This window comes from Sorex fumeus, unplaced genomic scaffold, assembly GCF_029834395.1.
Source record: "Sorex fumeus unplaced genomic scaffold, SorFum_2.1 ptg000063l, whole genome shotgun sequence".
Taxonomy (NCBI): Eukaryota; Metazoa; Chordata; class Mammalia; order Eulipotyphla; family Soricidae; genus Sorex; species Sorex fumeus.
In genome coordinates, this window is record NW_026606120.1 from 37828225 (window position 1) to 37855588 (window position 27364).

At 48.7% G+C, this 27364-nt stretch overlaps 1 protein-coding gene across 14 annotated transcripts in view; it reads right to left on the reverse strand.

The window, feature by feature from the left end:
* The window catches only part of KALRN (kalirin RhoGEF kinase), a 792058-nt gene that overhangs the window by 10645 nt on the left and 754049 nt on the right, over positions 1-27364 (reverse strand). For all 14 annotated transcript variants that reach the window (XM_056127408.1, XM_056127415.1, XM_056127407.1 and 11 more), the window contains 6 exons: positions 14993-15020; positions 14392-14563; positions 12080-12201; positions 10389-10520; positions 8227-8391; positions 7449-7527 (listed from right to left, as the gene is read on the reverse strand). In XM_056127408.1, the coding sequence (XP_055983383.1) occupies positions 7449-7527; positions 8227-8391; positions 10389-10520; positions 12080-12201; positions 14392-14563; positions 14993-15020 (698 nt within the window). The remainder of the gene's footprint in view (positions 1-7448; positions 7528-8226; positions 8392-10388; positions 10521-12079; positions 12202-14391; positions 14564-14992; positions 15021-27364) is intronic.

Below are 27364 nucleotides of genomic sequence, written 5' to 3' on the forward strand. Positions count from 1 at the left end.
GAGAGAGAGAAAGAAAGAAAGAAGGAAGGAAAAAGGAGAGCAACAGGATTAATATTAAAGAAGGAAGAAATCTAGATCTAAAAGAAAAAAAACCCACTTTAGCCAGGCATCTTTGGGGGCGTGCTTTTGGTGTGGGGACCACCCTCATAGCTCACTCTTTGCTCAGGGATCTCTTCTGGTGTGGCACGGGAACTGTATCTGATGTCAGGGACTGAATGGGCGCAGGACATAAGCCAGGGAAAGGAAAGATCCTCGCCCACTGTACTATCTCTCCAGTTCCAAACCAGGAAACTTTAAATCTTTATTTTATATCTATTTTTGCCCAATTAAAATTTTGAAAATTTGAAAATTCTCAAATACAAAAGCTGAAGGACTAGCATAACTTCTCTGTAACCAGCAGTCAGCCCCAGTAACTGCCAACATGTTGCCAATCTTACTTCCTCTTTTTAACCCACTGCTCTGCTTTTTCCTTTCTCTGGAAGCCGAATTTAAGGTAATTCACATTATTTAAGGTAAATTTATATATCATATTGCTTATTCATAAATACTCAGATATTTCAAGTATCTTGTTTGACTAGGAAGCGTACAAATACACAGCCACCAAGCAAGTCACATCTGTAATAGAGGCTTTGGTCCCCCTCAGCAGAGCCCCCATCAGGGGTGACAGTGAATTAGAAGGCAAAAATGGTCAGTGGTAAGGGCAGAGAAAGAGGTAAACAAGTCACAAGGCAGGCCTCTGGGTTCTATTCTAGCATTGCTGCGATGACCTTTGAGCACTGATCTTGAAGTAACCCCAGCCCAGTGTTGGGTGTGGTTCAAACTCCAAAAAAAGTGTTTATGTTCAAATAATTATCATTTCTAGTCCTTTGTCTATGATCTTTTCTCCTTCATTGGAAGATATGTAGACTCGTGCCTTCTTTAATTTGAGAAATTTCACACTGAGATTCCTTGACTCTATTTTAATCCACTGACCATTCGAGGTAGTCATTTAGTTGGCAGATGCATTTCCTTTCACACTTTAGTTTAAAAACCATTATTTATCTTTCATTGTCTATTCTTTCTCTCTGGGATGTCTGTTTTCTGTTTTATGGTTGTTTGGTTGATTGGTTTTTGCTGTGGGATGGGGGGCTCCCAAGCAGTGTTCAGGGAATGGGCTGGGGGGTACGGTACTCCCAGCAATACTCAGACACTTCTACAACTTGGTTGGCTCAGTGCACAGGGCACACCTGGTGATGCTCAGGGTTACTCCTAGCTCTGCACTCAGGAATTACTCCTGGCGGTGCTCAGGGAACCATATGGGATGCCAGGGATCGAACCCGGGTTGGCCGTATGCAAAGCAAACGCCCTACCCCCTATCCACTGTGCTATCACCTCTGGACTCAATTTTTTTACTGAGACTCTTTTTTTTTTCTTTTTGGATGGCAATGTGCAGGGTTTATTTACTCTTGGCTCATGCACTCAGAAATTACTCCTGGCGGTGCTCGGGGGATCATATGGGATGATGAGAATTGAACCCAGGTCATCCACGTGCAAGGCAAATGCCCTACCCACTGTGCTATTGCTCCAGCCCCATGGACTCAATTTTTTAAATGCAGAATTTTTTTAAGTGTTCTTCACATTAGATCATTTCTACTTCTTTAGCTTCAACTTCATTGACACAGTTTTCATCATTTTCATTTAGCTACTTAGGTCAACGAGTGATTTAAGAATTTAAAATATTTTTTAGTTATATAATTTCCATTTTGAAATTATTTCTATTTTTCTGCTTAAAACAGTATCTCCACCCATTAAACAAGCATTCAATTTGAGACCTAGAGAAATAGTTCAGAGTCTTAGAGCCCCTGCCTTGAAAACATATGGTCATGAGTTCAAATTCCCTGTGTCCTATGTGCACTTAGGGTGATTCTGGCAGCTTTGTATGTTTGTGGGGCATATGTGTTTCTTTGAGGGGCTCAGGTCGTGGTTAGAGTGAATTCCAGAAGCACCATAGCCAGTTTTTTTAAGCACCACAATAAGGGTTGTGACCCCCTCTGAGCACTGCAACTAAAATGATGTGTGGGGCTGGAGCAATAGTACAGTAGGTTGGGTGCTTGCCTCGAATGCAGTCTGCCTGGGTTCAATACCCAGCATCCGTATGCTCCCCCAGCACCACTGGGAGTGCTCCCTGAGCACAGAGTCAGGAGTAAGCCCTGACCACAGCCAGGTATGATTTAAAACCAAAACAAAAGAAAAGTGTGTGAACACCATGTCCAGGAACTGTGCCCTCTGGCAAGCATCTGTGTGAGTGCCATAGTGATCCCTAGTGAGACCCTAACCATGACCTGTGTACCTCAAAGAAACACGTATGCCCTAACAAACATGTGTGCACCATGAAGCAGTTCACACTTCAGTGAGAGCTGTGCACGCGCCACCCTCCCACAAGCACCACAGCTATGTGTGTGCATCGCTGCACCACCAATGCAACAGCATCGACAATAGAGGAAAGGTTTGGGAGGGAAAGTGCTCACCTTGAGGCCAGGGAGGTGGTTCAAAGAGCTGGAGTGCATGCTTTGCTAGTGGACGCCCCGTTTGAATATCCTGCACTGTAATGCTCCATTGTCCAGCACAGCACCATCAGGTGTGCATAGGCTGCAGTTGAGCATCACTGTACCACTGCATCACCATAACACTGCATCAACTTATCACCGCATCACTGTATCACTGCACCATCCTAGCACTGCAGAACCATTGCACTGCACTGTTGTATCACTATGCTTTTGCATCACTGCACCACTGCACTACTGTCTCACTGCACCACATGCCACTGAGCCACTCCACCGCTGACCTCCACACCACTGCATCACTGTTCTCAATGCAGAATTGTCAGGCCTAATGTAGCAAGACCAAGGATTCTTGGGAGTAGCTCATTGGCCTCTGAGCACTGCCTCTGAGTGCCTCACATCTTTGAAAAAATAAAGAGTGCTTACCTCTACCTCAAGAAGATGGTTACAATGGTTGCTTTAAAGTCTGAAAATGCCAACATCTAGATTTTTCTCTGAGCTGCCATCTGTAGAGCTTTCTCCCCTTTGGGAATTTGTTAGATTGTCCTGATCTCTCCGCTTCACTTATTATTATGTTTAGTGATCCTGCGCATTGTGAGGGTAAGGCTGTGAGACTGGGTCTCATTAAACTCCTCTGGAGAATGTGGGCTTTTTGTTTGTTTGCATGCCCGCAGTCAGCCAGCTTGGTTAGATCCAGGCTGCTGTTTCCTTCTCAGGTTTGGGGTCAGGTGGTTCTCACTATCAGTCGTTTTCAAAGTGTCTGTGATGCTATTCGTGACTACCCCCTTGGGGCACTTTCAAAGATGTGTCTGCACTGCTGCATCCCTGCAAGGTGGCAGAGCACAGGCTGGCTTACGTCAGCTCTCACAGCCTCACTCTGCTTCCCCTGTGGACCCCCATACATGCACACTTGGAATTCACCGACAGTGTTCGTTGTTTCACACACAGATTTCGGGTATCCTTCTCTGGCTATTCTCTCCCTGATATTTCCTCCACATTCCTTAGCTCCCATGGGCCCCCTTTTGTGGTTCCTCTGACCAGAAAGATGTTTCGGTTGCCTGAAACTGAGTAGTTGTGTGTGAAGGACTCCGGACTACAGCAGTGGTACAGGACACGTGTGTAGTGTATAGTGTGTAGTATGTATATGTTTGTGTGTGTTTGTGTGTTGTGTGTGGTTTCTGCTGCTCCGTTCAAAGGGGCAAGGAACCCTAGCTGTCTACATTTTTGCTTTGGGGGGAGGGGGTGGGAGTTGTATCTGGCAGTGTTCAGGGATTACTCATGGTTCTGTGCTCAGGGATCACTCCTGGCAGTGCTAAGGGTATCCATATGCTGTGCTGGAGACTGAACTGGGTCTGGATACATGCAAGGAAGGTCGTTAACTTCTATATTATCCCTCCAGCTTTGTTGTCTGTATTTTAGGCAGAAAGATGAGTTTCTTTGCAAGATATCGCTCTCTGCATACGGTACAGCTCATTAATTTGTCCCATTCTTATCAGAAAGGCAGAAACAAAGTAGAAAAGATTTGAAAAACCTAGAAAGGGCATTGTTACTGCTCTTCAGGTTTTGACTTCCCTCCCCAGCATCCCTACTACTTCCTTTTTAGAATCCTCAGTAGTCAATTTTTGTAATCTGTCCAGAGATTCCAGTTATAATTAATGAAATTTTATTTATTTATTTATTTTTGCTTTTTGGGTCACACCTGGCGATGCACAGGGGTTATTCCTGGCTCTGTACTCAGGAGCCACTCCTGGCGGTGCTCAGAGGACCATATGGGATGCTGGGAATTGAACCCGGGCAGGCTGCGTGCAAGGCAATCGCCCTACCCGCTGTGCTATCACTCCAGCCCCAGTATAATTAATGAATTTTAAAAGGCTACAGTGGGATCACATTATCTTGGCTGACATTGGAAGCTGTCACTTTGTTTTATGATATTTGATTTAGGGGCCACACCCTTCAGTGCTCAGCAGTCACTTCCAGCTCTGCTCTGGTCATCCTGGTGGTTCTGGGAGAACATCTGGTGACAGGGATCAAACCTGAGCCTTCCCAGCACGTGCTCAGCCCATTGAGCTATTTCTCTGGTCCTGGGTTATTTTATTTTACTTTTGTTTGTTTGTTTGTTTATTTTTGCCACACCCAGAAGTGCTCAGGGGTCTCCCAGCTCTGTGCTCAGGACTCACTCCTGGTGGGTTTAGGGATTGAACCTGGGTCAGCCACATGCAAGGCAAGAGTCCTACCCACTGTACTGTTGCTCAGTCCAGCAGTCCTCCTGTGCTTCCTGCATCTCATGCTCTACACTTCTGTCTCCTCTTCAGCGCCCCCTCCCTTATGGTGTGCCTGAACAATTCTCTATTGCAGAGTTAGTGAAGTCCAGAAGGGATTGACTGGCTGGGTTCCCTCTGCCCTCCAAGACCTGGAAGCCTGGAAACAACTGTCTTTCAGACCCCATCCAGGTAGCCAATCTGAATTCCCTGTGGATAATTCTTGGCTTATTAAATCTGTGATGCTCAGATAACTTATTTCTGGATAGAGAAATCAAATCCTCTTTGCTTCTATTGATGGGGTATGAGAATAAAATTAATTCTCTTTCACCCTAATTTTTATTTGTCTGATTGTTTGATTTTGGCTAAAAAAGTGCTCAGGGCTTACTCCTGGCTCTGTGGTCAGGGCTCACTCCTGGCAGTTCTTGGGGGAACTACTTGTGTACTGGGGATTGAACAGGGTCAGCTGCATGCAAGGCAAGTACTTTACTCCCCGTACTATCTCTCTGGCAAAAGAACCCTAATTTCTATAACATTTAATTGTTTGAGTTTTTTAAACAAAACAAACATATAGGCCTAATTTACAGGTTTAGGTATGATAAAGAAAGTTGACCTTTATGACGCCAGGCAGATGTTGTTTATATGTCTATATAAGTATAGACAAACTTTATTTTCATTCCATTCAGTTCACATACAAAAGTTTTCAAAAATCTTCTAGATGCCAGAGAAACACCATAACAGTTGTCTTGCATGCAGTCAACCTGGGTTAGATCCCCAGCATCCCAACTGGTCCTCTGAACCCACCAGGAGCAATCCCTGAGATCAGAGACATTAGTAAGCCCAGAGCACCACCAGGTGTGGCCCCCAAACAGAAAAGAATCTTCTGAAAATGTGGTCTATTTGTGATAAATGAAAAGTTTCAGATATATATAATATATAAATATATAAAATGTATTTTAATATTCAATATACATGTATACATTATGTATGTAGATATATTTATTTTTGAGGGCACAGGTTTTTCTGGGGTTATATTTTTTGATGTTCATGAGCTACTCCCTGCTCAGTGCTCAGGAATTGTTCCAGGAAGTGCTCCATGAAGTGCCATAGGCCAGGCCAGGGCTCCCACATGGGAAGCTGGATAATCAAATTCAGCACTTTGATTATCTTCCCATCCTAAGGGAACACTTTTCTAACCAAATTTTTTGTGTGTGAGTGTGTGTGTGTGTGTGTGTGAGAGAGAGGGGGGTGGGGAGGGAGGGAGGATGGGAGTAGCATGAGTGTGTATATTATGAAGAGGGGTCTTTTTTTGGTGGGGGGTCACACCCAGAAATGCTCAGGGTTTACTCCTGGCTGTGCTCGGGGGACCATATGGGATGCCTCAGATAGAACCCAAGTTGTCTGCATGCAATGCAAACACCCTCCCTGCTGTATTATCACTCTGGCCCTGAAGAGGGGTCTTGTTAGAAATGCCACGTGTGTTTGCTACATGGACACATGCAGAGTCCTGTATTTAACAGTGAGTTGTTTGGTTTTTCTTAGGGACACATGAAACTTTCTTTTTATTTTAAACAAAAACTGATAAAATTTCAACAAAAACCAAGAAATCAGTATCATATAGAACATATTCTCCACCCACAGTTCAATTAAATTAAATCAGTAACAAAAGATACTTTCATTTTGTTTTATTTTCAGGTCATACTTGGCAGTGCTAAGGATTACTCCTGGCTCTGTGCTCAGGGATCATTTCTGGTGTGTACAGGAAACCATTTGTAGTGCCAGAGATCACACCGGGGGTGGTCACATGCAAAGCAACTACCCTACTAGCTGTACTATCTCATTAGCCCACAAAAGATAATTTTTAAAAACTATTACCACATCTGGAAACTTTAGAACCCATATAACTTATAATTTTAAGTCCAGAAACATATTGGAACTAAATAAAAACAACAAAAACATGCCACATGACATAGCCTGAAATGTGTAGCCAAAATTGTACTTTGAAAAAAAGAAATGTTGTCTTAAATTCTTTTCTGTGTGTGTGACAGGGAGGGGGTTTGGGGCCACACTTGGTGATGCTCAGGGATTACTCCTAGCTCTGCACTCAGGAATCACTTCTGGCAGGACTTAGGGGACATGTGGGGTGCTGGGGACCAAAGCTGGGCTGGCCATAGGCAAGGAAGAGCCCTATATGCTGTACTAGCCAGCCCTGAGTCCTAAATTTTTTTTACAAGGGAAGAAGAAAGGCTGAAAGTTGATGAATGAAGTAAGCAACTTAATAAGTTAGAGACAAGAGGAATAGAAAAGACTCATATTTCAGTTCTTAAAACTAGAGCAAGGGGGCTGGAGCAATAGCACAGCGGGTAGGGCGTTTGCCTTGCATGCCGCCAACATGGCCAACACAGGTTCGATTCCCAGCATCCCATATGGTCCCCCGAGCACGGCCAGGAGTGATTCCTGAGTGCATGAGCCAGGAATAACCACTGAGCATTGACGGGTGTGACCCAAAAAGAAAAAAAAAACTAGAGCAAGATAGCACTTTATATAGTGAACACCAAAAATAAGTCGGTTTTGATCAACGTGTGTGTGTGTGTGTGTGTGTGTGTGTGTGTGTGTGTGTGTGTGGAAAGGAATAGAAAACTGTCATTACCTTCCAATTTCATTCAGTTCCGTATAAGCAGAATCAAAATTATCCTTCCAAGAAATGGTGGCGCCATCAGCAGCAGCATCTTTGGGGGGAGAGAGAATTTGATACTGAGATGTCATTTAAGAATAGGCAAAGGTCAACAGGAAAGCTTCAGCAAGGCCCCAAAGCAGCGCTCATGACTAAATATGGAGTCGCGCACAGTGGGAAAATGCCATGATCCTCTGCAGAGCTATTTTTAAGAATCTCATCCTAGGGGAAAGTGACATGATGGGGTCAGACACCCCGTACCATCTAGGGAAACAAAGAGAAAATGCAAGGCCCTTGGAAATGAAAATTCCGGGTGACTTAAAACAGAAAGTGGGTAGGAAAAAACCAAAAGGAAAACACTTCGAAGGGTAAGAAAAGCCAATGAGAATGAAGGCTGGGCAGGGAGGGGTGCCATGACAGGCAAGGGTGGGAACGGAGAACAATGGAGCATTCATATGGGGCTCCTCATCCAGGAGTGTAAAGAAATGTAAAGTGTCCCTGGTAGACCCAATAGCCCCACGCGCCCCCAAACACCATCCGAGCATGACCTTGTGGGAAGTGTCCATTCCCTGGCAATAATTCCTTCTCTCTCTCTCTCTCTCTCTCTCTCTCTCTCTCTCTCTCTCTCTCTCTAACACACACACACACACACACACACACACACACACACATGCGTTTTTATTGTCAGCTGGCAATTAGGGTTCACAAGAAGCAAAGTGCTTGGGAGAAGATGAGCGATACACAGAACACTCACCATACTCTGGAAGCCGCACAAACTCCGAGGGCTCACTGGGAAGGCTGATCCCCCAGGGGTTACTGGCACTGACCCGAAACTGATAAGGACTCCCGGGACTGAGGTCTTCAATGACGAGGTAAGTGTCCAGGGTTGAAGCCACTGACTGCTGCCAGGCCTGGGAACCTGTACACCAAATCCCGGGGGGCGGTGTGGGGAGAGAGAGTCAGAGAGACCACGTCAAAGGCCTTCAGCACTTTAGCCAACAAAAAAAAAAGGGAAATGACACATTTCATCTAAGGGCCAGCTGGGGCCACAGCAGAAGGCCCTGAAGGCCAGAGGGTCAACAGCACAGTTTTTCATTCCCTCTGTGAAAGTATCATGAGGGAGGTGCAGGCAGCTGGTTTAGAGACTCAGTTCCTTTTCATGACAGGGAGAAGCCAGGATTCATAGAGAAAAATGGGGTAACTCTGTAACAGGCCAGAAGAGTACATCATCTATTACTAATGAAAGGTTAGTAAAGAAACACTTGAAATGGAAGCAACAGACATGTCACTGGTTCACTACATAGCAGGAGCTCTGATGGAAGGCGTCTCCTGGAATTCTCTCTCTGAACGCTCTCACTACACACAGGACACTGGAGCTGAGCTGTGTGTTGAGTGTCAGCCTGTGGTGGCACACGCCAGGTCAGCGTGCTCACCAGCAGGTCTCCCTGAGGGGAGGAACAGTCATTTCTCTACAGACAAGAATCCAAGACTCAAAAGAGGAAATAACTTTCCCGGTAGCAGCTGTTCACAGATGAACTGGAAATGAAAACCCCAGTGTAAAGGGGACTCTGGCCAACATGCCTCCCAGCTCGGCATTAACACCTCTGCGCTGAGACAGGACTGCAAACAGCTCAGGAAGTGAAAAGAAACTGCCAGACAGGGGACTGTCTGACAAAGGCGGAGGGCCAGGTGAGTCCACCACAAGGTGTGGGTGCCAGAGGAAGTGGCTGCTTCCCATGCACTGTGAATTCCTGCTGTGACTCCAAGATGTTGGTAACAATTTCAGCCAGCTTCCTTTTTGTTTTGGTTTTGGGGCCACACCCACTGGTACTCAGGGCTTACTCCTGGTGGGCTCAGGGGACCATATCAGGTGCTGATAATAGAACCTGGGTCAGCCACATGCAAGGCAAATGCCCTACCCATTGTACTATTACTCCTGCCTCAGCTGGAAGCTTCTTATTTCAACTCGGTTACTAGTTGTCAGGGGTCTTTTGTTTTTGTTTGTTCTGCTTGGGGGCCATACCCAGGGGTGCTCAGGGCTTACTCCTGGGTCTGTACAGACTCAGGGGTCACTCCTGGCAGGACTCAGGAAACCATTTGTGGTACGGTTGATTGGACCTGGGCTGGCCACATGGAAAGCAAGCTCCTTCCCCACTGTACTTTCTCCAACACCCTTCAAGCAATTTTAAAAGCCAACCTCACACTTAAATTAGGCTAACCCCACAATCACATATAGTACATGTTGCTATATTACATATCACAATGTATTAATAATATTCTAATGTAACGTGAGTTATTTTCAATTGCTGAAGAAATACAGGTAATTATAGCATGTAAATGCAAAACGTTTAGAAATTGTAAGTCCTATTACGTATGCAAAGGCAAGTGTGTATGCGTATATTCCCCCGATTGTCCCCAGCGTAAAACTCCGATTTCCTACCCTTGTTCTTAATGGTCACAAATTCATCAGCTGAGGTTCAAGTGCCTACACCACCTCCAGACTCCAGTTTCTTTCTTTCTTTTTGCTTTTTGGGTCACACCCGGCAATGCACAGGGGTTACTCCTGGCTCTGCGCTCAGGAATTACCCCTGGTGGTGCTCAGGGGACCATATGGGATGCTAGGAATCGAACCCGGGTTGGCCATGTGCAAGGCAAACGCCCTACCTGCTGTGCTATTGCTCCAGCCCCCCAGACTCCAGTTTCTTGACTCGCTCTAGCACTCAGCGTACTTATCTGCATAAGGAGCTGCCCATCCCTGTGCAGTGGGCAGCAGAGGTACCAGGGAACCCAGCCCACTCCCTCCCAGAAGGTGGCTGGGTCTGGCCAGAGGCTGGAATGCCAGAACATAAGGTGGGAGAAAGATATGCACACCCTGTGGCCCTGAGGGGCTTCTGGTGGGAGGCACGAGGTACGCACCTTCCTCCCTGTACTCCACAGTGTAGCCCGAGATGGTGCAGTTGCCTGTGCTGGATGGTGGCAGCCAGCGCAGGATCACAGACGAGCAGCTTCTCTCCTGGGCAATGGGCCGGTTGGGGGCGGCCGGCACACCTGCGAACAGACACGAGGGCTCAGATATTTCAGCGGAACCTGGCATTAGATATCACAATGGAAGGTCACCTGGAAGTGGGACCTCGTCTGTTCTCACACTGACCCTCTGATCTCCTCCAAGTGGCCCGTCCTGCTCCAGGGACTGGGGGAGGCTGGGAACCTCTCCTCGAGCCTTGAGCTAGACCCTGCAGGGGCAAAGCTTCTTAGGTGGCCATGCAGCCAGTGGACTGAGATCTTAGCAAAGGACCTCTTTCTCCCCACTGGTTAGGGTTTTGGAACTTCCCAGTGGATTCTCCTCCCTAGTTCTCACGGGACCCTATCAGATTTCCTTTAAAATGCACAAGTGGCACCAATGCATTGAATCTGAGAGAACAGTGGTTACCGGGGCTAGGAAGAGAGGGGAGGGAAGTTGTTTTTCGGGGGGACAGAGTTTTACTCTTAAAGGATCAAAGGGTTCTGGAGGTTGGTTGCTTAACAAGGTGAGTGTATTTTATTTTCCTTTTGTTAAAGGGGTCACACTTAGAGGTGCTGGGGATGGCAGGGCTACTGTGGGTGGTGCTGGGGGAGGGGTGTCCCCACACCAGGGCTATCCCTGGCAGTATGCTCTGTTTATGGGATGTTGTGCCAGGCACTGAACTCAGGGGTTGCACCTGCTATGCCTGGGCTCTGCCACTTGAGCTGTCTCCTGGTTCTTGAATGTGCTTAAAAGATTTATGCTGAGGGAAATGAGCCAGAGGAGGAGGGACAAACATACAATGGTTGCACTGATTTGTGGGATATTAAAACAAAAACAATATAATATGAGACTAATACCAAAGAAGAGTAGAAAAGAGGACTGGTTGGAAGCTTGCCACCTGTGATGGGGGTTTGGTGGGGGTTGGGGGAGTGGGGAGGGGACGGGGGAGGCAGTTAGGACAGAGAAGAAGCCACTATGACAAATGTAGCTGGGAATGATAACTCTGGATAAGAACTGAGGGCTGGAAGCAGATAAAGCGATAGATATGATAACCTTTCAGTACCTGTTTTACAAACCATAACACTCAAAAGGAAAGAGAGAGTGAGAGAGTGAGAGAGAGAGGAAGGGAGAGAGAGAGAGGGAAAAAGAGGGAGGGGGGGAGAGAAGAAAAGTGTCTGCTGTAGAGGCAGGCTGGGGCTGGGAATATTGTATGACCGAAACCCAATCATGAACAACTTTGTTACTGTGTATCTCAACAGTAATTCAGTTTTAAAAAAGATTTGTTTTAGAGAGTCTCCCAAGTGGTGTTAATGGAACCTGATGACCTTATTCATTCAACTGAGCCAGGGGTTCAGTGCTCGGGGTCTACAGTACTGGGGATCCCCGGGGCCACTGCAGAAGTGCCCAGGGGTTCCCAGGGCCACTGTAGGTGGTGTCAGGTGCATGTCTGAGGTGACCCCTGAAACATCTCCCCAGCTCCCAACCCTGAATGTAGTTTTAACACTATCAGACTACATACTACATATAAGTAAGGATGGTACATTTTAAGTGATAGGATTTTTACAATAAAAAGTGCTTTGAGAGTATTAGAAATCGCCTGTACCTTGCACCTTCACTGTGGCTGAAGTCGACGCAGTCCCATGGTCATTGGCTGCAATGCAGGTATAAATCCCGCTATCTTGGGGCATCAGATTACAGATCTTCAGGGTGATCTCCCCGGAGTCACTAGAAACATCAAAAGGATGTCCCCAGAGTCATCCTGGGCAATGCACTGGCAGGCATGGTCCCAGGGATGGCCCAGGGGGCTGTCACTCAGTGCATGGCATCAGGTCTGTCCCTGTCGGGCCACTTCTACACAGAGCGCACTAGCGACTATCTGCTCTTTGTCATCATCTGCTCTTTTATTCCTGACAGGAAGGAATGAGCCAGGCCCCTCTCTCTAGTTTATTGTATATGAGGGAGTGAAGGAGGGAAGCAGGTGAGGACTAGAAGACCCCTGGGAATCTATAAGATCCTACACAAGCACAAGTCTACAATATCACAAACAGAATCATCACTCACAACTCTGTCCTAAAATAGGTTCAGTCTTGTGGTCAGTAATCGAGGGCCCCAGAAATGGAAAGATGGAAGAATGAACACGTTCAAGTAATTGACAGTCTACACAAGGGACCCACAAAATGATCAGATGAAGGAGGTGAAACAAACTCCCCAGGGAGTGACCTCTCCATAGGGCCCAGTCTGGGATCACAGCTGCAGAGACTTTGAAGGGTTAACACAGGGGTCCCAGTTACCCTGGCCCTCTGGGGTTCTGAAGTCCTGGTGAACTCCTCACCATGCCCTGAAACAAAACAAACTCGATGGAGCACTGACGGGTCCCGTGTGGAAGACTCACCCACACAGACCCTGAGTTAGAGAACGTGTTTCTTGATACTCTTGATAAAAGGATGCAAGTTTCTTAAGCGCTCAGGACTCTGTGTGCACCAGAAGCAGTAGCACACAGTAAAATTCAGAATTAGCAGCAGAAAATACTGAGTGCAGGGAGGCAGCCCAGTCTAGTTTGCTTCAACATCCTTTTTGCAGAGGAGTCTGCCTTGGCTGGGCTTTGCTGCTGTTGTCGTTGTTGTTTTCAGTCCAGGGCTTCTCAAACTTCTCCCACTCTCTCCCCATTTGCACCAGAGGAGTGGAGTGTGGACGAGAGCTGCCGGAACCCTGGGGTCCATCACATGGTTGAGTCTGAATCCATGTGCACATTAAGAAGCCTTTCCTGGTGTCCAATTTTGGGGACCCTTGCCATTCAGTCATGCACCCCTCTCTGGAGTCTTGGCCAGGTTAAGAAGTGAGGGTCTGTGGAACAGTTTGGAGTGGATCCTTTTGTTTTCTTTAAGGAAATTGCTCGCAGGTTAACGAGTGGCTCAACACATGCCTGTTTCACAAGGGCTGAAGGCACAGAACGCGGGGCCACTGAATTTGAGGATCCCATTCCTGTGGGGTTCTTAGGGAACAATCTGGGCTGAGGTGGGGGTGAGGCAAAGCTCTCAGAGAGAACCTGGCTCAAGCTTGGCGTGAGATAAAAAGGCTCACATTTGACAAATGTCCCTCTGATGTGGCCCAGTGTCACACAGCCTTTCCTTACTGCGATCTCAGGAGTGTCTCTGTGTACCAGCCATCACTAGATGTGCCCGTAACTTTGGGAGAGGCTGACACTAGCTAGATACCCCACAATCAAAGCACTGTGGTGGGATAGGCATTTGTGAGCACCCTGTCCTGAGTACCCACCAACAGGAATTAGAGAGTACATGAGAACACTATCCTGGGGGTAACTAGTGTGTGAAGACAGTGTAATTTTTGAGGCCATACGTAATTTTTTTGAGAGGTCCACCATGCAGTGCTCACACAGGGGTCTGGAGGTCACTCCCAGCCATACTTAGCAAAACAGGCGTGAGGGGTCAGTGCTTGGCTTTACAATACAATAATGCTGAGGGCCCAGGGGTGCTGGAGCCACCAGAGCCAAAGCTGGCAGTGCTCAGGGGACCTTGTGGTGCCAGGAATCCAGTGCGGGGCCTCATGCACGCCAAGGCAGGCGGCCCAGCCCTTGAGCAATCTCCCGGGTCCTGAGAGTATGTGAAGACACTGCTGTGAGAACACACTGTCGTGTGAGCTCACGCAGTGTGTCTCTATGTTGCGTGAGCATGGGTGGCTGGACGCTCTCTCCTCACTCCTGTGTGAGCACACATCGTGTGTCTCTAATGTGTGAGCATGGGTGGCTGGATGCTCTCCCCCTGGATCTGGGCCGTTTCTGGAGTTTGCTCTAGAAAAGGCTCCCAGAAACCCTGCTCTAATCGCAGCAGACCTGCGCCGGCTGTGGCCCAGGGACTGTGTGGGGGTTGGGGTGCTGGCACAGGGTCACCGGCTTACCAGGAGGAGACGGCGTAGGTGGCTGAGCTGTTGTCAGTGTCGAGGAGGTTCTGGTCAGGGCCCTTCCAGGTGATGGTGGGCTTCGGGCGCCCACACACTTTGCACTGCAGCATCACTGTGTCCCCGAGCAAGCAGGTCACATCCACCAAGGGCACAAGGAACTCTGGGGCCACTGTGGTCAAAGCAATGCAAATTTGCATCCTTCGGAACAGACTTAGCATCACATGGCCATGGGGCAACACCACATGTCCAGGCCCACCCTGGGCTGCAGTGATCACAGAACCTTCAACACGAGGCTGTGGTCACCTGTGAACCTTTGAGAAGCACTTTATAAGTAATACCCATGCATCCCCATCACACACAACTTAGGAAGCACAGAGAAGCAACCCCCGTACCATGATCCAGAGAGCTGCTCTAGGTCTCTGTTAGGCCTTATAAGCACATACTTTTTTCCTCACCAAGATTGCATCCCATTGTGCAACGGTCAATTTCGCCCTATCCCCTGTCCAGGCACAGATGCCCACCCACAGTTAAAGGCCTGGTGCTGCCTTGTCTCCCATTCGCCAACCCCCAGACCCTCACTTGTCACCTTTTGACTCACCTTCTTGGATGAAATTGGGATTTAAGATCTGAAAAACACAAAGAAAGAGGGAATGGCTTAAATCTCAAGGTACGGAAAGAGAAAAGAGCATTCCCCCTACCAAAAGGAAAGCAAGTATGGTTCAGAGCCTGGCTGCTGGTAGCCACGCATGACCTTCTCCCCTTGCGCCAGGAAGTGGATTTCACTCCCTAGTGAATCTCAGTGAGGATTCACACTCCCTGGGGTCGGCCCAGCCCAGGCAGGATGCCCATGGCTGGCCCTTCTGCTTCCCACTGCCTCAGCCTTTTCCTCTGCCAGGCACAGGACCCCATCTTCCCTGTGAGCAGGCTCTGAAGCAGCTTTGGCCATGGTTCTTCCCAGCATTACCCACTTTCAAAACCCGAGTCCCTGACACCCAGGTCAGAAGGGCCCCTGTGGTTGTAACCAGAGGAGCCAGGGGCTCTGTCCACATATGTCCCCTTCTCTGTGCAAGCATGCTTCTTTCCAGCAGTGGGTGAGGGGAAAGGAGAAAACCTGGGTGTCTGTGCAGCAACTCTGTCCCCAGGCACTGGGGCCTGAAACAGACCTTTGCCAGAAAGGGGAGAGATCTGAGATGTGAGCTGCCTTGTTAGGCCACTTTCTGCTGGACACAGCCACACTGAGCTATTAGCTCACCCTCCTGACGCTGAGGACCCCATGGAAGGGGAACCCTTCCACGCAGTCTGGCTCCTCTTCTCAGGAAAGGGGCTGCTCTGAGTCCCCCATCCCCATTTCCTGGATTGCCTTGAATCATGCAAGTCCAGGTCCCAAAGCCTGACAGTGTGGAAAAGCACAGGCTTCTGACTCAGAGGAGGGGCTCAGCCACTGCTGGACACGACTCTACAGCACTCATTGGATCTCCTCACCAGCCCTCTCCTGCCCTATCTATCAGACGGGACTAGAAATACCCAATGCAATGAGTTATTAAGCAGGGCAAGGTAAAAATCACACACGTCAAGTGCCTCATATCATGTCTGCAAAATCATAGTATTCAATGAGTAATTGTGTAAGGAGCTCATTCCAGTGGGCTAGTAGCCTGTTAAAATGACTTGTTTCTAATAATTTTGTCTTGCAATTTCCTTCCTTCCTTCCTTCCTTCCTTCTTCTTTCTTTCTTTCTTTCTCTTTCTTTCTTTCTTTCTTTCTTTCTTTCTTTCTCTCTCTCTCTTCTTTCTCTTCTTTCCTTTCTTTCTTTGCCACACCAGTGATGCTCAGAGGTTACTCGTGTCTCTGCACTCAGGAACTACTCCTGGCAGTGTTTAGGGGACCATATGGGATGCAAGGGATCGAACCTGGGTCAGCTGTGTGCAAGAAAAACCCCTACCTGCTGTACTCTCTCTCCAATCCCTATCCTGCAAATTTCTCTCTTTCTTGATGAAATCAGTAGGGCTGGGGAGAGAGCTCCAAGGGCTGAAGCACCTGCTCTGGCGTGTAGGAGGCCCCAGATTTGACCCCCAGTGCCATCTGGTCCTCTGTGCACTGCCAAGTGTGGCAAAAAGTAGTCGCTGAGGATCACTGGGTGTGGCTCCCAAACAAAATCAACCACACTAAGCCCATGGGCCACACTAAGCCCATGGGCCTCACTGCCCAGGACGAGGCATGCCCGGTCCTGCAGCTGCATGTGAGCACACGCTCCCTCTGCATCCTGTCCTTATCTGGGGAGCTAGACAGGCACTGCCTCCACTGGGTGCCCTTTGGCAAAACCACTGCCCGTTCCACTGTCCAGAGTTCCCATGAAGCAGCTGCCATATGCTGGGGCTGAGCATCCAGGCCTGTTACTGCGGGTCACGCTGCCTCCCAGGCCACTCACAGAACCACCCGGCTTCCTCTCTGGGCCTGGGCTTCAGGTCCAAAGACTCTGCTTTGCGATGGGGTCAAAGGGGCGCAGGCAGCGGGGTTGAGAGCTGCCTCAGGCAAACCCACGAGTAGCCAGACTAGGGGGAGACTCCAAGTTCCCCTGACCCCAGGAAACTGGCCTCCGACAAACCACCAAATCATCCTGCCCCCAAGGTTTCCTGAGAGCAGAGGGAGAGGGGGCCTGGGTACCTGGCAGAGCTGCGGCCTCTGCACACTTCTTGCGGGTATGGGGAAAGGTTGATTGGGCTGAACAAGGACATAAACAGCCAGTTGCATGCTGGGTGACCCATCAGGTTAGGTTTACGCAGGAGCCCATGACACCCCTTCAGGTTTAGGTGCAGGGGGACACCTTCCGAATCTGTCATTTTATAGCCAGAGGGGGGAGGTAAATGCCCTGCCTTCATGGTTGCTTCCACAGGGGGCAGGGGTGGGAGTGTCCCCAAGTCACAGAGCACCTAGTCTGCTGGTCTGCTCTGGTCCTGGACAGCATTCGATGGACATAGACATGCTGACACCTGGCCTCTGACCTCGGGATTTATAAAATGCCATCTGAATTTTGGGTGATATTTTTTCTTTCATTACTTGGGTTTTCTAAATAATCTGAAGTATCATCTGTACTTTTGTCATTAAAAAAATGTATTCGTTTTGTGGGCTATTACAGTCCTGCAGTGCTCAGAGGGTCATGTGGGGCCTCCTGCTTGCACGTGCTCCAGCCTGGCTCTCTCCCCTGTAAGCATACGCAGGTATTATTACAAGGGGAAAAAGAGGCAGAGATAGGGCTCTTAAGCTTTAATCTTTTCAAGGACAGAGCCCATACTGTTAGCTATCTTTAGCTCCCCGGCTCAGGGTCAATGCCATCACATTTATTTGTTACCTGCCTGTGCAACGAATATTTGACCTCATTTTAGTAGCCCCAACAACTGAGGGACTGGTTTCTAAAAAAGAATCTGGAAATCAGACTAAGCTATTCATTACTTCTGAGTGTACTGCAAGTCACAGTTGGCAGAAGCTGTTTTAAACCCATGAGATACAGAAGCAGGGAAAATGTGGAAAGCAATGTGCTCCAGTGACCCGAGGGAGGGGTTGGGGACAGTGGAGCAGGGGGCAGACACTGGCCTGTGCACTCAGTTGTTCTCAGCAGCTGGGGCTTATTATCAGTTGGGAATAAGAACGGCCACCTGATGGGGCTGTTGATGGAAGGGCACAATTGTTGGATGGAGTTATTGGACTGCCCTGTACCTAGGAGGTGGGGTCTGGGCTGGGTGTGAGGCTGGCCTGCTTGTCACTCTCATGAAGTCATTCTGACATGGAGATGAAATGAAATGACATTCTTAAAGGATGGCACCTGGCCGGGGTCGATGACCAGCCTTCAGTGAAGGAGAAAGACTCTTGTATCCATCTCTACCTTGTTCAACCCCTGCTCCATCGAAAGGACACAAGAGGGAACCCCTGGCCTTCTGGAGCAATGGCTTGAAAGCCCCATCCTGATGGGAAGCCACAGAGATCCCTCTGTGGGTGCACACCAAGAGGTTCAGAGAGGAGACAGTGACAAATGGCAGCTTGCTGTGCTCTGTCAAGAGGAATTTCATACATCTGCACTGGAGCTGAAGCTTTGACTATAGTATAAGGGAATTTCTTGATTTGTTTTTCTTTCTCATCACAACCCCAACTTCGTAAGCCTACGTTAAACTCACACACAACAGGAACAACCAAATATTTATTTTTTGTTTTGGCAATGCTAGGATTGAACGTAGGGCCTCACACAGCAAGACAAATGATCTACCACTGAACCATACCTTCAGCCTCCCTCCTGCTATTGGAGAGTAAGACTGTCAACAAGGCTGATGCTGGTTCTCTACCTGGAAGGGGCTTGGGGAAAGGACTGGTCATTGGTTTTTTGCCCTAGTCATCCTAGGAGTTGCTGACAATGAATTCTGGATTTGGAGCTCACAAACTCCTTTATTTATTCCTCCAACCCTGGGAACAAGTGTTCAGTGGGTGTTACTTCGTCTTGTTTCTATATGAGAGGGGGAGTGAGGGGTGACAGAGTTTGTGAAGGCTCTTTCCACTAGATTCAGAGCCAGGGTTTGAGGAAAGCTTGGTAAAACTTTGTTACTAATGTTCAAGACCTATTTTCTCCTCTTCTCTCCCCAATCTTGCGCTCCAACCCTTCTCAACCTGGCCCTCTTTCAACTCTCCCAGTGAGGGCCACATTCATGTTGGTTCCTCTCTGGTTTTATTTTTGTATCACACCTGGTGGTGCTCAGGGCTTACTCCTGGTTCTGCGCTCAGGAGTCACTCCTGGTGGGGTTTGGGGGACCATAGGAGGTGCCAAGGAATTGAACCTGAACTGGCTGCAATCAAGGCAAGATCCCTACCCTCTCTGGCCCTTCTGTTGTTTTTCTAATGCTGACTCAGGCTTATACCCAGAGATGATGCCTCCTTCTTTCTCCTTCTCTCTACTTTGAAGCAAATCAGAGCATGAGCTGGAGGAGGACCTTGCTCCTCCAGTTCACAAAGGTAAAGGTGGGCACTTTTACATCTGAGACTCCCTTGGACTAAAGACTAAAGTGTATCTGGCTCACTGTTTCAGGATCTAGTATGTCTCCTGCTGCATCACATCCTACAACGTTAAATCAATGACCGTTGTAATGGGACCCTAACATGAGGGTGCAGAACTGGGAGAATCTTGTTATGAACTTGAGGCTTTTCTTATTCCCACTAACCAGAAAGGGCAACTTGCTCTGGTCTCTCATAGGTCAAGCAGGGTATGAGGCTGGTCACAGTGATTTCCCTCGGCCCTGCTTATTCAAAGACTGGCACCTCCATGGTTCTGGGCCTGCGCTGCCCTCTTTCAGGACCTCTTCCCTGCCTGGACCAGGCTCACGAGGCTCTGAGGAGAGTAAGCCTGGGCCTCGCTTCACGGACATTCTCCATGCTGCTCAGCAGGGCCTCTAGCACAGAGCAAAAAGAGAAAATATTTTGATTCAAACCAGTAGACTAAGAACTAGTTCTCCTGCCACCTTGCGCAGAGACCACAGCTGGTGTGCGTCATGTCTGAGGCCTCAGCCAGGGCCCTGCAGGGATCCTTACAATCTGCACACACTTCTTGAGAGATTGTTTTTCCATCTTGAGAAGCAGTTTGGGAGTCTGTGCAGAGAACGGGCAGAGAAGAGATGTGGGAACCTGAGGCGGCAGTGAGCATTAAGCTGGTTACACTCTATCTTCCATGAATGTGTTTGTTTTAACTGCACAGATCTCGCTCTGGTAGGCCAAACTGCAGGAAGAGGCTGGGAAAGGCGGAGGCCCACAACGGCCTAGGATGCAGGTTTCACTTGGACAGGCAGAGGGCAGTATGGGGCCATGTTCCCTGCAGGCAGGCTGGGCACTGGTGCACGGGCCAGCCTCCACTTGCTCCTTTCCAGAGAGAAATCCAGATCTTCCTCCTGGGTTTTCCTTCCACATGGCAGGGCAGCGAACGATGAGCACGAATCAGAGGTAAAATGCACCCGGCACCGACATGACAGGAAACCGTGAGTCTGGGACTCTGATTCTGAGAGTGAGGTCAAGATCCTCCTTCCTCTAGAAACCCAGGTTCCACTTACTCCGGGAGGAAATTACTCCTTGTTTTCTAAATCCTCCAATATGATCACCAAACAGTTAAAACTATCAGGAAAACTGAATTTTAAATGGTTAAAAGGGGGACTGAAGAGATAGTATAGTAGGTAAGGTTTTGCTCCATCCCTAGAACCATAAGCTCCCCAGAGCCCCACCAGGAGTGAGCCCTGAGCACAGAGCCAGGAGTGAGTCCTGAGCACAGAGCCAGGAATGAGCCCTGAGAACAGAGCCAGGGGTGAGCCGTAAGCACAGAGCCAGTAGTCAACCCTGAGCACAGAGTCAGGAGTCAAACCTGAGCACTGCTGGGTGTGGCCCTCCAAAAAACAAAACAAGAAAACAAACAAAAAGTGGTTAAAATAAACTAAAAGCCAACATTTCTAAACCAACTCAGGAAGGAGTCAAAATGCCTATATGTTGCGTCTATTCACATCGTGTTTGTTTTATGTGAGCCTGCTTTTAGAGGAGGAAGGAATGAGAATTTGGATGCCTTTTCTGAGATTTGGCAATAAACCAAACAGATAAAAGAAAGACAATTTTTTAAATGTAGATATAATTCTGTAGGCTTGAAAATTTAATCTTTCGTGTTATTAATTGAACTAGACAATTAACAATCGTAGAACAATCATAGAACAATTCTAAATGAATATAAAATTGGCTGCAATTTAAAAAATCTGTAATGCAACACAGCACCAAAGAATAGCAGAACTACCTTTTTAAATTAGTTCCTACTTGGCATGCTATCTTTGTTATCATTTGCTTTTTAGTCATTTTCTACAACTATGACTTTTGTGTTTGTCCCAATTGCAACAAAACTGCTTTAAAATTCTCAAATGTAAAACAAATTCGTGGCCGCGCGACATCTTATCAGGACATCTTTTTTATGACATCTTATTATCTCATTCCTACTTTGGACAAACTGGCAGGCTATCGAATGTAGCCTGCCCACAGGGCAGAGTCTGGAAAACTCCCCGTGGCGTACCAAATATGCCAAATACCAGTAACAATGATGGATCTCATTCTCCTAACCCTGAAAGAGCCTTGAATATGGCACTTTTTAAAAAAATCTCAGGGCTAGGATGAAGGAGACGTTACTGGGGCCAGCTCGAGGCAATTGACGAACAACAGGATGGTCGTGATCGTGATCATATTTAAAAAGGAAATAAAACTGTCAATAGAACAATGAAAGAAGCTCATCCCTAGGCCTCCAAAACACTAGGACAGAAAGCAAGGCTGTGATGTCTCAGAGTGTCTGGCTCTCAGGACGCAGGGGCAGGCCTGGGACAGGGACAGGTGACAGTATCCATTGTCCCACCTCTCTTTTGATAAATTTCATTTCCAATCTGGAAGCCAAGCTCTTATCACTGGGTAATTTTTTTGTTGTAGTGTTCTGACTTGGAGCCACACTGTGGTGCTTGGTGCTGAATCTTGGCTCTTTGTTCGAGGGTCACTCCTGGTGGTGCTCAGGAAACCAGTACTAGCAGGTACTGAACTCGGGCCTCTACATGCGAAGCTTGGCCCGATGAGTCCTCCTGGGAGAATGGCTTGAGGCCTCCTCCTCTTACAACTTGGCCCTGACATACTCCCAGTTCCACAGATTTTTTTTTTAACTGAGTGAAGAGAGTCCTAGTGTCTGTGGAGTCACAAGTTATGATTTGTCCTGGGGATGTAGGAGAGTGGTAGGGTGTTGCGGGATGCCTACCCCAAGGCCCAACCTGGCCCCACAGCCACACTAAGTGCTTTCATTCCTGCCTCCCCCCCAAATGCCTCCCCCCAAATTGCCATCAGTCTCCTCCACCCTGAGATCTCGTGCAACTGCCTCCCCGTGGCTACTGCTCTGTGCAGAGGGTCGTCTCCCGCTCAAAGTGCAGAATGAACCCGATGACTCTCCACAAATCCTCTCCTGCTCCTTGCTGCCCACCGGGTCAACCTAGGCTCCCAAGGCCTTCATGGTCAGCTCCCAACTCAGGGTCAGCTCTTCTACCACTTCCAGAGGCTACAGTCGGGAGGTCAGTGTGCTTGTTGGGCTTGGATCTGTTCTCACCCTTCTCCCTTATCCCAGACTGCTGGTGTCTACAACCTGGTCCAGGCAAATAGAACTGATCAGGGTGTAAGACCCAGGCATGAACAGACTTTGGGGAGAGGTCGTGAATGCACCTTAGGGACAGTTCCTTAACTTCCTGTGCTCCAACAAGGGAGCAATGGTAATAGCACCCAGTCCCAACGCTGGAGGAGAGCATTCAGTTCAGAGTCACATAGGTCGGAGAGACTTCTCTATTTACCATTCCCAGTACCTGAGTGGGTGTTTACATAGCTTTGGAAGGAGAGAATTCCATATTACCATTGTCAGTGCCCGAGTGGGTGTTTACATAGTCTTGGATGGAGAAAATTCTATATTGCCATTGTCAGTGCCCGAGTGGGTGTTTACAAAGCCTCAGATGGACAAATGAAAGACTCCTTCTTCTGTTACAGCTAGCTTTAAGCTCTGCATGGGAACACAGACATTTAATCAAGTCTGCTTCCCTCTGTCAAGAGTGGGATCCAACCTTATGTGACTACTTTCTATGGCCTCACTGCATCTTGCTCATTGACGGGAGCCTGGCAGGGAAGGTGGGGGAGGGAGGTGCTGGTCTTTGCTCTGCCTGTAACTGGCTCTCTGAGTGGCTTCTCCTGGGTCAAGAGCACCTCACCATCCCATTACTGCACAACTTGGGTGAGGCCTCCAGCCACAGGTGAAGGTGCTACAGGACAGGTAGAGGTGAGTGTGTGATGAGTACCCATGCGGGCCTAAGAAATATCTTCAGACATTTCCAGCCTGCATGAATAGACTTTCTTTTTCAACTACTATAGCCAGACACCTAAGTCACTAGGAGGGTGTGGGTGAGGCCAAGTAATTGTGGTAGCAGCCAAAGGATTAAACAACCTGTCAAGGAGGAAATTCTTCCCCAACAAGTGATGTAACATGCGGGGCCTGAGCCTGGCCCTTCTTCGAGCTGGCCTCCGTAATGCCAACACTGGAGACAAGCTCTTTTTATTTTTGCTTTGGAGGCCATGCTGGAGGTGCTCAGAAGTCACTCCTGGCTCTGAGCTCAGTCACCAGTCTTGGTGGTACATGCGAGGCAAGAGCCTTACCCTTGTTGTGTATCTATTTCTTTGGCCCATGACGTGCTTTTGATTGTGGAATATGACCTCTCTGAATCTGTGTTCACAGGACAGAGAAGAAAGCCCATCTTCACAGGGGTTGCTGGGAGCAGAAAGCCAGATGATAGGAACATGCAATAGTAGATCTTGCATTTCTCAGAGGAAGGGCCACTCTCCACGGCTCTGTGTCTCTTGTAGTAGAACAAAAGGAACCAATCTGCATATAGAGTCAGAACATGGGTGGGCACAAACAGTGAACCCCCCAGCCAAACCCATTAGAAAGGTGACAAAGGAAATATTCTGTAAAAGAAAAATATAAAGAAAGAAATGGGATACTTCATTTTTTCTTTTCCAAATAGTGACTTTCATTTTAAAAAAATTAAAAATAAGGGGCTGGAGCAATAGCACAGCGGGTAGGGCGTTTGCCTTGCACGCAGCCAACATGGCTGACACAGGTTCGATTCTCAGCATCCCATATGGTCCCCTGAGCACCGCCAGGAGCGATTCCTGAGTGCATGAGCCAGGAGTAACCCCTGAACATCGCCGGGTGTGACCCAAAAAGCAAAAAAAAAAAATTAAAAATAAAATGCAAAAACAGGCATTACTGGAAACACTGGCAATGCCAGGAGACAGATGCTTGACCGGTTGAGGGTGGGGAGATGCAACTTCTTCAGTGTTATTGGAAGTTATTTGGAAGTTCCAAGTCGGGGACGAGGAACCAAAGCATTGAGGTGGACACAGCGGTTTGTTCTTCAGATGTGGGAGCTGGGGCTGGATGGTCTGGGGGAGGGAAGGGCAGCTCAGCATGGGTCGTTCACAACCTTCCCTCGGCTGGGAGCACACTCGGGTGCCGTCTCAGGAGCAGCTGTGGCTGCTTGGTTTCCTGCGAAGCAACGAAGCAACGTGCGTGAGCACGAGCAGAATCTTCACTTCACGTCTGTGAGGGCTGGTGCAGAGGCAGATCAGAAGATAAAGTCCTCTTGCACTAGAGCTGCAGCCTGTCGGAGCGGCTGTGCATGGCGCACATGGATGCTGTTTCTTGGAGGCTGTGCACTCCCTGAGAGCCCAGGTTGGAGGCACTGTTCCCAGTCTCACCGCCAATGGTGCCCGTGAGGAACAGTGGCTTCCTCACACCTGGCTTTCTGACAGGCGGTCTGTGTTTCTTCTGTGGGCAGCACCTTTGTGTGTTTGCTACCTGTCACACTTCAGCCTTGGAAACCTGAGAGGGGAAGGAATGGTGGCCCTCTGTGCTGAGCTGGAGACTTGAATGTCAAATTCACACAGAAAAATTGGTACTAGAAGGTTGGTCTCTAGCCTGTAAGGATCTGTAGATTTATTTTCTTGGGTGGGGGGAGGGTGGGAATGCTGGGCAGTGCTCAGGGCTGACTCCTGGCTCTATGCTCAGGGATCATTCCTGGTGGGGCTGGGGGGACCAGATGTGGTGCTGGGGATCAAACCATGGTTGACCGTGTGGAAGGCAAGTACCCTACAAACTGTATTTTCTCCTGGGCCCCTAGGGATCTGTAGATTTCAACCAACCCGGAGATGGGGTGCTCCCAGGTGGGGAACAGGAAGGTGAAGGAGAGTTTGGCCAGGGGAAACCAGGAAAATCTTTACTTTTCATGTACAGACTTAAAATTCCTGCTGTCTCCATTTTCTCTCTTAGAGAGAGTTAAAGTGGAATTAACGTTTAGTAGGTACACAGTTTCAGAATGAAAATGGTCTGAAATGACTCATGGCTATGGCTGCACAATAGGTGGCATTAAATGTCACTTGAAAATGGTTAAAATGGTGAATTTCGTGTTCTCTATAGACAAAGTAAAGGGCATGGGGTTAGCTGAAGGTTTCCAGGCTCCGAGGGCTAGAATATCTGTGATCCTTACTCTAATTGGAAATTTCCTCCGCAGTTAGACACATTTCCAAGCATTTTATTCCCTTTGCCTCTCAGAACTCTATCCTACAAGGTCACAACCTGAGGTGACTGCTGAGTGCAGCCCCACCCGGGGCTGGCACACAGCCGGGCCCGGGGGGGAGCTGGGGTAGGGATGGAGTCTCTGGAGCTGTGGCAGCCTCCTGCTCTGGAGGACTAACCTTCTCAGCCAAGGGTGGTATCGATTCAAAACCAAAACCAAAACACTAAGTTACATTTAATTAATTGACTGTAGTTTGGCCAAGGATCCCTCTCCTGGCAGACAGAGGCCCGGGTCTGGGAGTCAGCCAGCAGTCCCGACTGGCGTGATGATGCAGGCAGTGCCTGCTGTGGGGGAGGGCAAGGCAGAGATGAAGACTTTCCGAGCAGGCCTTGGAGGTGGGCGCCTGCTCGCCTGACTCCTCGAAGAATCCAGCACTGCTCAGAAAGGACCTAGGCTTCTCAGAATCGCCTCAATCCTTGGCCCTGGCTCCAGCATGGGGCTCAAGGCAGACGCTGAGCAGAGGCGGGGTGAGAAAGCTGGGCAGTGGGTATGGGGTGCCAGGCTCACCACCACACCTGTACTTTGGTTAGCAAAAGGCAAGCAACAGTCTAAACTGTAGTGAGTTGCGGAGCGATAGTACAGTAGGTACAGTGTTTGCTTTGCACACGGCTGACCTGGATTTGCTCTTCGGCACCCCACATGGTCCCTGAGCACATTAGGAGTGACTCCTGAGCTTAGAGCCAGGAGTAAGTCCTGAGTACAGCCAGGTGTGGCTCACCTCAACCCCATACCAAAAAAAAAAAAAAAGAATCAACTTGTTCCCAGGACCAGTTAGCGTTTGATTTCCAGCCTCTTTTCTCACCAAGTGAAAACACCTCTCATCATAATGACCCTTCAATTCTGATCACCAAAGTTAGTCAATTAAGGGAAAGAAGCAAAGTGATCACTGTTCCTTGCCAGTTCTAGAACAATTCTGAGGTGACCATGGGTCAGCAGCAAAAAGGGGATCACAGACCTGGGTGTCTTCCAGAGGTAGAGGCAAGAGGAGGGGCTGCCTCAGAGAAGGGGTTCTCTGCAGGGAGAGGAAAGGGGTACAGACTTGGGAGTGCAGGGGTGCTTGGAAAGCTGTGGGAAATTCATTTCTAGCCTGTCCAGTGCTTGACTTTTTTCTTGCAAGGATGTGTTCATGTATGTCCCTCAGCACAGTAGGACACAGCCCAGCTCTGGTGGCTCTGTTCCAGCTGCTGATCCTTAAAGGAACCCCTCAGACCAACCACGAGAGCAGCCAGGATGACATCACTGGTACATAGGCAGGAGAAATGCACCCATTCACTGTCAGGCATGGGGGGGTGGGGCATGGCTGCATGGGGCTGGGATTCCAGTTGGGTGTCCAGACACAGAGGCTGAGAGCAGAGGCTGCCCACCCCTAGGATGGTGGTTAGGCTCAGAAGAGGCTGGCAGCCCGAACTGGCCCTGTCACAAAGCCCTAAACTAGCCACTTAGCAGTCAGAGGCCTTCAGGAGGTGGCCCCTGGCAAACGCCTTGAGTCGGGCCTTGAAAGCGCCACTCTGTTCAGCACCACGTTTTGTTGCAGTGTCCTGGAGATACAGCCAACTTACCTATCCTTGGAGGAAATTCCCGGCACCAGGGGGAAAGGGATTTCCATAATCTTCTCTGAATCTGAAATGACGCAGGTAGCAGAGCCGAGACGCGCACTCCTATGGCTTCTGCCTCTCCACTGAAACCTGACTGTAAGACGCAGTGCATCCCGGGGTCTTGCTGGTGCCTGACTCCTACCACAGAAGCTGAAGTCCCCAGTGCATTTGCAG